Below are 12,625 nucleotides of genomic sequence, written 5' to 3'. Positions count from 1 at the left end.
CTTTGGTGCTTAAGAATGCGTAAAAATAGGTAAAAACTCGACCAGGATTTAGACAGAAATGTGCAAGATGGTACAGGATTCTGTGCCCTTATGTGCTGGCAGCTTTCAGTGCACACTTGGGTTTTCAGGCTTGTATACACAAAAGGTTCATAGAATCATCTAGGCTGGAAAAGACCTTTGAGATCAGCAAGTCCAATCATCAATGTGACCTATCAAGTCCCATCACTAAACCATGTCCCTAAGTGCCACATCCACATGTTTCTTAAAAACCTCCAGGGATGAGAACTCCACCACTTCCCTGGGCAGCCCATCCCAGTGCTCGACCACCATCTGTGTGAAGAATTTCTCCTAACATCCAATCTAAACCTCCCTGAAGTTGGACGCTTCTCCTTTTCACTTTTCAGTTTTCCGTTTATCTGGTGTTTTTGCTTCCCTTTACCCCTCTGGCTTGGGCAGAAAAAGCAAAAATTTTCCTCCATAGAATTATAGAATCGTTAGGGTTGGAAGAGACCTTCAAGCTCATCTGGTCCAACCATCCCCTTACCACCAATGTCACCACTTAACAATGTCCCCAAGCACCACATCCAACCATTGAACTCCCCCAGGGACGGTGACTCCACCACCTCCCTGGGCAACCCGTCTCAATGCCTGACTGCTCTTTCTGAGCAGAAATGTCTCCTTATTTCCAACCTGAACCTCCCCTGGTGGAACTTGAGGCTATTCCCTCATGGGGATCAGAGCCCGTGGTGCGACGGGGGGGTCCTTCCTCACAGGCCTGTGCTGCCCCTCACCCCTCACCCCCACTCGTCTGCAAGCGTGGCCCCTTCACATGTGTATGTATGTACAGTATGCTTGCTGTGGGGGGGGGACACGTGTAAATGTGGGTGTTTAGGTGAACTCAAGACCCCCCTGCTCACAACTTCAACCCCCAGTGGAGGACTACAACCATAGAGTGCCCTCCGGCGCAAGGCAGAGCGGCCCCTTAACGCCCCACTTCCTTAGCAACCACGGCCGCTCTGGATCTCTATCGCGGTGCCGTTGAGAGGCGAGCGGGGGAGGGAAGCGCTCCGCTACCAATGCGCATGCGCTGACAGGGCTATAAGTAACGGGGAGGGGAAGGCGGTGCCATTTTGTGGAGGTCGGGGGCGGGAGCGATGGGTTGAGCGCGTCGCTGTGCCTCGGTCTCAGGGTGTTTCCTCATTAGGAAAAGCTTTTTGCTGTAATAAAAGGATCTTAAGACACTCAAGAGGCTTACAAAGAGATTAGGGTGTCTCGTAGAGTGGGGAGAAAATGCAGGTCTGAGGCAACTGAGCTGGGGTAGTGTCACACAGGGGAGTGATGACTGCTCTGTATGTGACACAAACCCCTCCATCTGAAAAAGGATATATATATTTATTTTTCTTCCCTGCACTGCATTCTCAGCAAGTATTGATTCGTGAGTGGTCATGTCCACTCTCAACATCTTGGTTTTCTTCCCCAGTGAGTGTGGATTTGCTGGGGTTTTGGAAGTGCTAACAGCACAAGTGCAGCTAGCTTGAGCGTGCTGTATTCAGGATGAGTAATAAAATGGGATTAATACCCTAGAATTGGGGTGGAAAAGGCCAATTACTTCTACATGCCCATTTTAAAAGCTTTCTGTGAAAGCACAATTGGGGTTGGTCCTCCCATTTTGAGACACTAACAAAAATTGAAAGACTTCGCTACGTGCTATTTTCAAATACTTTCAATGATAAAAATGACTAAGCCTATACTGTACGCAACAGTACTGAATGTAAGAATGTAGGCCTTGCTTTTGACTGTCTAAAGCAAAGGTATATTCATAGTCTGAGTGCAGGTGGTTAGTTACCCATCAGACTATATAATTCAGTTTGAATACTTTCCAGTTTACCACGCATAAAAGCTTAAATTTGTATGTGCTTCATTGACTGAAAGATATAGTTGAGATTATCAAGTCTTTGTAGTCTCTAGGGAGTATAAAAGAGGGCGGCTTACTTTAGAGATGTTAATAATTTGGAATTTCACGTTTTGTGTTATTAAGTTAACTAATACAAGGTGCTGTAGCTGAAGGTATAAATGACAAACCACTTAACATGATTTCACTTAAAAAAAAAAATAGGGCAAAGAGAAATCAGGACTGTACCTGGAGGTTTGAGTTCTGCTCTCATCAGGCGTACTGGCACTCCCAAATGCATGATCTTCATCTGAGAAGTCAGGTGGATGAGATGTTGAGCTCTTACTTTGAGGAGCTGGCAGAGTAGAACTTGAACCGGTGATTTTGGAGGTCCCACGGTGCTCAAGGAAGTACTTAGTAATAATTTCAAGAAGTGTTTTAAGTGGGTTCTCCTTTGCCTATTCAAGAAGAAAAACAGTTTGTGGTGATTATTGAAAGTCTTATTAACCTTGCTGCAACCTAAGACGGGATGGTGTTTTGTAGAGTAGCTGAACATGTGAACTATTTTCTAGAGTCAGCTGTGGCTCTACAAACAATACATAAAGGGAGAAGCTGCAAGGAGTATCAAGACCTCCCAAGATTTTGATGTGTTAAATGCATCACACAAGTAGCAACCTGTCCTCAGATAAATATTGAGAAGTATGGTAGCTATACCAGAGTACACTTCTAATCACAGAATTGTAGGGGTTGGAAGGGACCACAAGAGATCATTGGGTCCACCCCCCCTGCCAAAGCAGGTTCCCTAGAGCAGGTTGCCCAGGTAGGCGTCCAGACGGGCCTTGAATATCTCCAGAGACTCTACAACATCCCTGGGCATCCAGTGCTCCACCACCGTCACCATGAAGAAGTTCTTTCACGTATTGGTGCAGAGCTGCCTCTGCTCCATTTTGTGGCCACTGCCCCTTGTCCTGTCCCCACAAACCACTGAAAAGAGGTTGGCCAAATCCCTCTGTCTCCCACACTTCAGGTGTTTATAAGCATTGATAAGGTCCTGTCTCAGTCTTTTCTCCAGGCTGAACGGACCCAGGTCTCAGCCGTTCCTCACAGGGTAGACGCTCCAGGCCTCGTATCATCTTTGTGGCCCTCCACTGGACTGTTTCCAGGAGATCCCTGTCTTTTTTGTACCGGGGAGCCCAGACCTGGTCACAGTTCTCCAGGTGAGGCCTGACCAGGGCAAAGTAGAGGGGGAGGATCACCTCCCTTGACCTGCTGGCCACGCTCCTTTTAATGCACGCCAGAATCCCGTTGGCCTTCTTGGCCACCAAGGCACACTGCTGGCTCATGGCCAACCTGTCGTCCACCAGGACCCCCAGGTGTTGCCTGGGCAACTTCTGAAGAATCTAGAATGAACTGCAAATAATACCTGACACACAAACTCTTATTTAACTGTTTGATTATTTATTTATTTATTTATTTTTTGTTTGTGTGTGTGTGTGTGTTTTTTTCGTTTGTGTGTGTTTGTTTTAGCAATCATGAGAGATGGATGATATATATATATTGCCTTCTCATTAAAAAAAAAAAAAGTCTAAGTCTATGGCTTAAAAAATCTAATGTCTGCTATAGTAGTACAGTTACTAGGTAGTATAGTATAGTATAGTAGTACAGTTACTAGAGAGATTTATTTTTTTTAAGTGACCTAGTAGTCCCACCATTAACACTATTCAAAAAGCATCATGATGCTTTGAGCTAACAATGAGCAGAATTGGGTCTAGGGACTAATTGGGAATTACCTACTGATGTCCCTGACATCAAACATTGTGGTCTATATTACATTTCAAAGAACAGTAAATGCGAAGAGTATAATTCTGTCTGTCAGATCTTACATAAAGATGTAAACAGAAATGGGCATAAAGAGAGAGTTCCAAAATTGAATAGCCATGATAATGGAAAAGGTGTTGAAGTGAATAACTGCTCCTAGTTTATTGGAGGATTTGTAACAAGGATTCATTAACTGCCTGGTCCTCGGCTTAGTCCCACGAGCTTTACTGCAATCTCAACTAAATGTTGTGCTCTCCATTACTTCAGAGAATTATAAGTGTGTCCACAGCAATGCAGTAGCAGGCACAGGCTTGAGTTCTCTGCAGTGTGGACGTAACACTGCAGTCTTGATTTATCTGACCTAGTTCCATAGGTCTGAGACCAGATTCTGGGGAGCACCGTCTCTTTCCTTACCTTGTTCTGTTTGTACAAGGAGTGCAAATGTAGGACGTTTCGAAGTTCATTCCTGTTATTGATGCTAAGTGCAGAGCGTGGAAGCTCTCGGTCCATGGTACTGATGGTTTTCTTCAATCCCTGAAAAGTCCAAGCAGCACATACTAGAGTACCTGAGACAGTACAACCAACCAAAGCTTTCATTATTCACTTTGTTGCATGCAATATGAAATTTCTGGGTACATTAAAATGGTAGAAATTAATAACATTCTAAGTGCTACAACCTGTACTTTAATGAGACAATTTAGCATTACTACAGCTGATGTAAAAAATACTTAAGATGATACTGCTGTCAGTGAGGTGGAAATAACCAAACGTGGGAAGAAAAAAGAAAAAAAAAATAAAAACAGAAAAAAAATAGAAAAAAAATAGAAAAAAAAAAAAAAAAGACCCCCATGCGTCTGACTTCAGCTACATAACAGCTTTTCCTAAGATTTGAGTGGTCTGTGTGAAGGCCTCTGCCTTCCTGGGCTTCTGGTTCAAATAATTCCAGGAATACCAAGTTGGCTTTTTCTATCAAGGTGTGATACAGCTTCTAAATGGGATTCTGACCTATGTAATTACAAAGTCTGAACATCAAGCGTAGTCTATGTTTTGGCAGGTTCAGAAAAAAAATCAGGGCCTTTATCCTGATCACATTATTCTGATCAGTGTCTGTGTTGGAAATCAGTCTGATCCTCATGGCATCAACTGGTTCGGAGTCTTCATGTGGTTCAGTACATGATGGTGGTTTATAGGATCATATGGACATCATACTAATTTAAATTGTTACAGGTGAATCCAATTATAGCTTTCATTCTATTAAAAAAAAAAAAAAAAAAAAAAAAAACTAAATCCCTTGGATGACTTTTTTTAAAACTGAAATTAAAAATCAGCAACTCCAAGCATATTCCACTTGTTCACCACACTTCAGACTTCCTCAGGTGCTTTGAATTTATAGTCAGCATATATGGGTATGATCATGGGTATCATACAGAGACAAAATGTATAGGCATCACACTTTATGGAGGGGGAAGGATTTATCATGCAATACCGGAGTGAGCTTCTGAGCTAACTTTAGTAGTACAACATCAGACAATTTTTGAGAAAGAAAGCCCCAGTGAATGATTATTATTACAAGAAGGAATTTTCTGCTTTTTTTTTCTGCAGATTTGTGTTAGTGTGCTGTGAACAAGTGGTGGCAAATAGGATGGTTCTCACAGCTGCTTCTGAGGAAGATTTGGGGAAGGGGAAGGAACACTTGTGAAGAAACAGGAAAGTTTGACAGCACACTGTAATATGAAACAGCTGCTGCAACTAAAGCATAAAGTATTAATGGATATGGTATGGTATGTTTTACCAGCAGGGCATTCCCTTTCCTTTTATGCTTTTCTTCAATTTTACTTTTAAAAGTATGTCAGAAGTGTGACAGTGTTTCATTTGAAAAATCTTCCCAGTCAGATACTGTAAGGTACTGTTCTCTCATACTTCTAGAAGTAAATGGCAGGTAATGAATTCTGCACTGGAAATTCTGTTGGCAAACGTTTCACCTTTGTTCACTAACATTGAGAATGTGCCTTAGTAGGCTGGATGCACAACAGATGAAGGAAAGCAAAGTTTCTCTAGCAGCACTTCACCACTTCACCACACAGTGGTTGCTTAGGTTCTGGTACAATCAACTCATTTCTGACACGGGAGGGTAGGGGATGGGGGGGGGAAGGGGGGGGGATGTTTCTGCAGTGTTTCCTTTGGATTGAGCATAAATGCAAGCAGGTAATTTTACCTGGAAATGTGAAGGTGTCTTTTCCTCTACTCAGTCCCACTCTACCGACACCCAAATGATTTCTATTACAAAGTTTTGGTGGTGGTGCCTTTTTTATTAAAAAAAAAAAAAAAAAAAAAAAAAGACCGCTTTCTTCCCCTTCTCCCTTTCCTGCCAGATAAATCTGCTGTCTGCCAAGCTAATACAGAACACCACGAAAAGACACGTGACCATTTTCCTTAGCACCAGTACCTCTTGTTTTGTTTTGTTTTAGTATTCATCTGGGAAGCTGTGTGCATCTCTTGTAAAAAGAAGGGTAGAAATAGGACAAAGCGAGGACAATAGATAAGCAATTAAGGGGGAAAACAGAAGCTGGAATCAGCATGTCTTGACTTGTTTTCTTTTGCAGGCGCCTGTGGGTATGAATCAGGTTTTCTCAAACGAGCAGGAAGCTGCCTTCCATGATCAGAAATAGAAGGCATTGTGGGAGATGTAGTGCAGACACTCACCCTAGCAGCTTGTTGCGGTTCAAGTCTGGCTGCTTTAAGGCTGGAAGAAGCCCCCCCTCGCCCCTTCCCATTATTCCTGAATCTTTAACATTTGTCGTGTGTCATTCCCATTTTTCCTAATGAGAAAAGCGAGAGAAAGTTACCTTTCTACTGAGAAATTCCCTCACCAGTGATGCAGCCACTTCTTCCACAAAGGAGTTGTCCATTTTTTAGCCCAAAGCGCGCTCAGGGGGCGTATCCTTTACTTCATCCGACAAATCATTCAAGCCCGACAAAGCATCCGAGCCCGCCGGCATGGCAGCTCCTTGGTGCCATGGAGCAGCAGCAGGGCCGTGTTGCTGCAGAGACCCGGTGTCATCGGAAGCAGGGAGAACTCCTCCCCCGGGAGCAGTGCTTGGTGCTGGGAGAGCTCGCAGGGTAACGCCGCTGCAGGCATCTCAGTAATTGCTTGAAAAACTCAGGAGCTGCTCGGTAATAAAATTTGAGAAAGGAGTGTTTAAATCTCAGAGTCATCGAATTTTAAAGTCATAGAATCATTGAATATTCTGAGTTGGAAGGGAGACACAAGGATCACTGAGTCCAACTCCTAACTCACTTAAAGAAGCATAGTTACATGCAAGCTATCACTCCCGTGCTAATGCTACTTCCTAAGGTGTTTCTTCTCCTTGAATTGTCCTCTTGTTTAATACAACAAAAATGCAGCTGTTAAATAAGCCTTGTCTCTAATATTAGTGAGATGTTACCCTCAATTCAGTCTTTCCTTTCAGGCTGAACCTACCAGCCCTACAACATGATTGTGGCACGTCAAGCTTGGGGACCTGATTTAGTTTGGAGAGGACCTCCAGAGGTAATTGCAGTCCAACACCCTGCTCAAAATAGGGTTAAATTAGATTTGATTGCTCAGGGTAGCCGTGTCCAAGGATGGAGATTTTGATAAAACAGGATTGGGGAACATTAATTTCTTGCCCATTTAAAAAAAAAAAAAAAAAAAAAAAAAAAAAAAAAAAAGCAGGATAGTGCAAAACAAAGCCAAAAACTTCAACAGGCTCAACTTCAGTCCTTCATTTCTGGCTCTTCCATCCCCACCAAGTGGCATGGGGAGTTGCGGTCAGTCCATACCAGCACCTCTCTGCTGTTCCTTCCTCATCACTTTTCCCCAGCTCCAACATGGGCCCTCCACAGGCTGGAGTTCCAAAGCAAACCAACCAACCAAAACCAAAACAAAATAAACAAACAAGAAACTTAGAGGTGTATGAAACCAGTTTTGATCAGGTGCCTGAAGGGAGGTCCTCCAGGTGGAAGCTGCAGGAGACCTGTGGAGAAAGCAAACGTGGGTGGTGTTCAGGGAAGAAAAAACTCAAAAAAAAACCTCTAGTCATTGGTCATAGATACATTAGGAAACTATAAACAACGGGTCAGACAGGAAGATAAAAGTCTTGGTTGGGAGAAGCATTTTGGTTCTTCATGTTAAATTAAGCATGCTCCCTCTCCTGCTTACCAAACAATGTTGTGGAGAAAAAATAATGGGTTTGTGGAATCAGAGTCATCTATATATGAGGATTTTGAGAAGTAAAGTGTGACTTTGTACCTTACAAAAGCAGGAGCTGCAGGAGCAAGCCCTTGGTCCTGACCAGAGGGCAGTGGTTGGTTTCTTGGGTGAGACCTCAAGATTAAAGCAGGCCTCTGCTGCACAGGGGTAAATCACATGGTGTGGGTGAAGCGATTTACATACACAAGAAGTGAAGTTGTTTATGGAAAACTTGTCGGGGGAAAATGAAATCGGAGAGAAGAGCGAAATGAACCAGAAGTTGAGATGTGTTACCACAGAGCAGATGGGAGCTGGGAGGTAGAAGGGGCTGTATGAGCCCAGCACAGCGCTCAATGCAGGAATTGAAATGCAGGAGCATTTTGTGACACCGATTTCAGTAAAGCCTTGTGCTTTTTCAGAAATCTGCAAGACAAGATTGAGTTGTGTGGTGCTTGGAAACATATTTAGAAGGAGCTTTTAAGTAGGTATTGGTATAACATTACAATGAGGGCTGTAAAACATATTGCAAATGAATTAACTCAATGGAGAGAGTTGGGCTTGCAGTATATAGCTATTTCCAAAGAGAATGAGCAGTAATCAAGAGCTTGCAAAAGTCAGAAGGGAGGAAGAGTGAATGTTTCTTTTCACAGGAATGACTTTTATCCCCAGAAAGATAAAAGTCCCCAGTGTGGCAGCAGTTGGTGCAGATGGATGTGCAGGTTTAGTGCTTCTTTACAGACAGGAATGGAGGAGACACTTGTAGGAACAGGACGTAAATGCAATGCCTGAAAAAGTCTTCTGCGCCTGTTCTGTTCTTAGGGTCTGCTTTCCTCTAAGAGAGAAATGCAAAGATACTGTGATAAAATATAACGACAAAGCATGGGTCTTAAGAGCTTTTACTTCTGAATAATCAAATATCTAACAGTCTTTTTAAAAGACGGATGCTCTTATGCATGTACACGCAACAGTACAGCGCTATTAACTTGTAGTCAGCTTTTGTGTCTCTGTTTACTTAGAAGAGCAGTAACTGCTCTAGGTTGTTTTCAATTTTCTCAAGTTGAAATGTAAATGCCTGGAATGCCCTCTTGCGTTTAGAGGTCAGTATTACAACAGCAGGAAAAGCTGCTGGCTACAGCTAACCAATTTTGTACAGAGGGTGACTTCGGTACCTTCTGTACCATCTGGTTTTCTGTGACGGTTCGTTGCAGTAATGTTCTCAAGGTTTGATTTAACGCTTACTATCAAAAATAGGTTGAGTAGAACCTGAGGAGGAAATTAAGTGAGGTGGTGATATAGGACTGGTTTTCCCTGAAGTAGCTCTTAGGGCACTCCAAACAGGGGGTGCTTGCAGGTGCTGTGACACAAGGTCTCACAAGAGCACAGAAAGCAATCTGATGGGATGCAAACAGAGAGAAATCAGGAAACTGCATGTCAAAGCTGGTGAATGTGTACTACTGAGCCATGACAAAGACCAGTGGGTTCCTGAAACAGAATGTCTCTAACAACCTGGTTATAGTACTGATTTTCTGAGTTTTACCTTTAACTAAGCTACACACAGTGTCTCATTCTCAGTGTGTCTCCATCGGGTGGTTATAATACACAGTGAATGGAACTGTTACAGGACCTGGGTAGTTGTTGGGCATGCGGGACAATGTCTCTCCAATACTTACACATACTATACTAAGTACTTACACACACTATGCTAAGTCCCATAGAAGGGGACATTTTTCTATACAAAATCCTTTTGCTAGTTTGTTTTAGATATTTTGTGCTAGTGACATTGTTAGCAGTCACCAAAATGTGTATGTTAAGTGGTCTGGCCAGCATCGCATACCTGCAGCCTAGAGGGACAAGGGGAACTGGCTGTCAAGCTCTCATTGTGTCCTTTGGGTTCTTCTTAATCAGCAATGATGAGCACTTCTGGCCATGTATATCTTACACTCAGCACAAGCACAGTTGGGAAAATGTTTAAGTGGAAGCCTCTGTTGCTGTTATCCATTTTCCCCATGTCAGAGAAGAACAGCAGCAGATCTGCTCCACAAAGGAAGGGGAGCTTGATGACCTCCCCAGCAAGGTGCAGGCCGGCATTGCCTGAGCAAGGGAGCAGGTGAGGGCTGCTGGCAGCAGTGGCCTTCATCAGCATTCCAGTGACCACCAGATGTGAAGTGAGGAGTTGTGTCTGAGACCCATCTGGGAGACCAGACCATCAAACTGGGACAGGACTGGGCACAGGACTGCCAGTGCCATAGCTCAAGGGAGGAGCCAAGGCCTAGGCCTGAAATAAAGTGGAGCTCCTGGATCCATGTGCAGTGTGCTTAGGGTGAAGGCCTCAGGGACAGCTGTGGCAGAAGCAGAGTCCTGACACTTAACAGATGCATCTTGGAGAGTGTGGAAAAGAACATCCAAAATGTCTGCCACAAGCTTCAATTCAGCCTGCCACAGCCAGAGCCCTGGTGTAATGGCCGCCTTCTTTACAACTGCAACTGTTGGTTCCTAGAGCTGTGTTTCATGGCACTGAAGTCACAGCGACAGCTTGTTAACATTTTAATAACACTTTAAAAATTGTCCTTCTCCTTCTGCAGTTGTATATCTACTGCTGCTTGTTTTCTCCAGCCCCATGAATCTGCACTAGCTTGTCTTGGTCAGACTTATCTGGAAAATGGATGGATAGTCCAGACACTGGGAAGTCCTGTTCCCAAATGCTACACTTATTTAATGAAGAGTATTACTTAAAAGCATTGGCGAGACTATTTTTACTGTGTTCCTCCAAAACTTGGTGCCATGTCTAGAGTACAGTAGCCACAGCCTTCTGGACTTCTGTAACTGCATGTGATGGTCACTGGAGTTAGTAGTGATAGTGCCAAGAAGTTTCTTTGCAAGCCACAAGGCAAGCTGAGTCATCCATGGTGCTCCCAGTCTAGTGTCTTGTGTAACCACTACTCACAGTGTGCTCTACAGTCCAGTCTGATCAAAGAACAGGGCTTACAGCTCTACATGGCCAATGCTCTTTGGGTTGAAGAAACAGAATGTCGCAGAGAAGCAGCAGTCTGTAGTTGGGGTATTTTACTTGAGTTGCTTTGTTATCCACCAACCTTTGACCGTGATTTGGGCATAGGCTAAAACAAAAAAAAAAAGAAAAAAAAACAAAAAGAAAAAAAAACACAACTGACTATTAAAGAAATGTTTACAAGAACATCCATCTTCCTTTTTTCCTTATTTTTACTACGATACATTCAGTCTATCAAAATTCCTGTGACAAACAGTAGGACAACGTGGGAGTTTGAGGTGATAAGCATAGTGATTCCTGCTCCAGCATGGTGTCAGTCACTGGCTGGAGCTCTCTCAGCAACATACCTGAACCAGCATGGTATGTTCTTTTCCCTTGAGAGTCTCTTGAACATTTCCAGATGTTTCCTGAAATATATTTGAGCTAGAGTACTTCTCTGATTTGATTAAGTTTTGGCACACAGTGTTTTTTTCCACTGCTGTTTCATTTGTCTGAAGACTGCCTGAAAGTGTTTTTTTGTTGTTGTTTGTTTTTTACTTCTTTGCCCAGAGGAGCTGTGGCTGCCCCGTCCCTGGCAGTGCCCAAGGCCAGGCTGGATGGGGCTGGGGGCAGCCTGGGCTGGTGGGAGGTGTCCCTGCCCATGGCAGGGTGTTGGAATTAGATGAGCTTTGAGGACCCTTCCAAACCATCCTTTGATTCTATGATCTTCACTGTCATATGAAGATTTGTGTTAGCCTCCCATACTGGTCACTGCTGTGGCCCATTGCTCCTTACAACCTACAACATTACAAACTCCATCCCTCCCACAGTGAACTACACACTGAAGACTAGATTGTAAAGATTATCATCCTAACAGTTTGAGTCATAACCAAATGGTTATAGTAGCAATGTACAGCAAAGTAAATAATACACAGGCCAAGAGCAGCACCACTATGGGTACTGTAGGTTCATAAGCCTAATGGCTCTGGGGCTCCATGTGAAACCAAAGTGTGTGGTGAACAATATAAACTCATTATAGCATAGGCATTTCACCATGAGTAGTTTCCCTTCTTTGTCAACATAACTTTATTCATACTCCATTCTACTTTTTCTATGTAATGGTACTCATTTCAGCGCTGTCAGCTGCCACCCAGTAGGTAAACCTTGGTCCTCAGGTTGTAAAGACTCCCTCCTCAGGGATTTCTACTGTTGCAGATTGAGATGCAGCATCACCTCCTGGTCCAAGCACCCTCAGGGCTGGCTGGTAGCATATCACCTAATTGGGTCTGGAGCGTTTGGTCTTCTGCAGAGATGCAGGCATTGTGTTAACTAACTGTAGTATAGCTTCTTGGAGCTGAGATTCTCACTGCCTGAGATTCCTTTTCCCCAGGACCTTCCACACGACTTTTGGTTGCATTGGCTGACAGTGTCTGTGTAGTGCTGTTGAGGCACAGGGGTGCTTGGCTGACTCGTGTGAATAGTCCAAGAACCTGGATTATCCTGATGAGCTGCCAGGTCAGTGGCAGGCCCCCCCTAATTCAGCAAGTCCAGTTTGATAGCATGTTGCCGTGTAACCTGTAGATCAGGGCACCAGCTTCTGATGCTTTAATTGATCTCTGACCTTTCCCCTATGCACTTAACTCCTTCTTTCTTAAACCATCAGCTGCATCCCAGCTGCTCCAGTTTCCCAGCATCTCTA

General features: G+C 43.8%; 1 protein-coding gene across 6 annotated transcripts in view; it reads right to left on the bottom strand.

Annotated features, from left to right (window-relative positions):
* Positions 1 to 7,212, bottom strand: part of MINDY4 (MINDY lysine 48 deubiquitinase 4) — a 100,754-nt gene extending 93,542 nt beyond the window's left edge. The window contains exons 1-3 of one of the 6 annotated variants that reach the window (XR_011807124.1): positions 6,556 to 7,208; positions 4,124 to 4,243; positions 2,141 to 2,349 (exon numbers count right to left, since the gene is read on the bottom strand). Coding sequence is in view for 3 of the 6 variants with exons in the window: in XM_027450345.3 (XP_027306146.3) it covers positions 2,141 to 2,349; positions 4,124 to 4,243; positions 6,556 to 6,618 (392 nt within the window). In the remaining 3 variants the exon portion in view is untranslated. Of the gene's footprint in view, positions 1 to 2,140; positions 2,350 to 4,123; positions 4,244 to 6,555 lie in introns of all 6 variants that reach the window. The other 5 variants (XR_011807125.1, XR_011807123.1, XM_027450345.3 and 2 more) reach the window with 5 other exon arrangements.
* Positions 7,213 to 12,625: the final 5,413 nt, after the last annotated feature.

This window comes from Anas platyrhynchos, chromosome 2, assembly GCF_047663525.1.
Source record: "Anas platyrhynchos isolate ZD024472 breed Pekin duck chromosome 2, IASCAAS_PekinDuck_T2T, whole genome shotgun sequence".
Lineage (NCBI taxonomy): Eukaryota > Metazoa > Chordata > Aves > Anseriformes > Anatidae > Anas > Anas platyrhynchos.
This window is presented reverse-complemented; position numbering and strand designations above follow the sequence as displayed.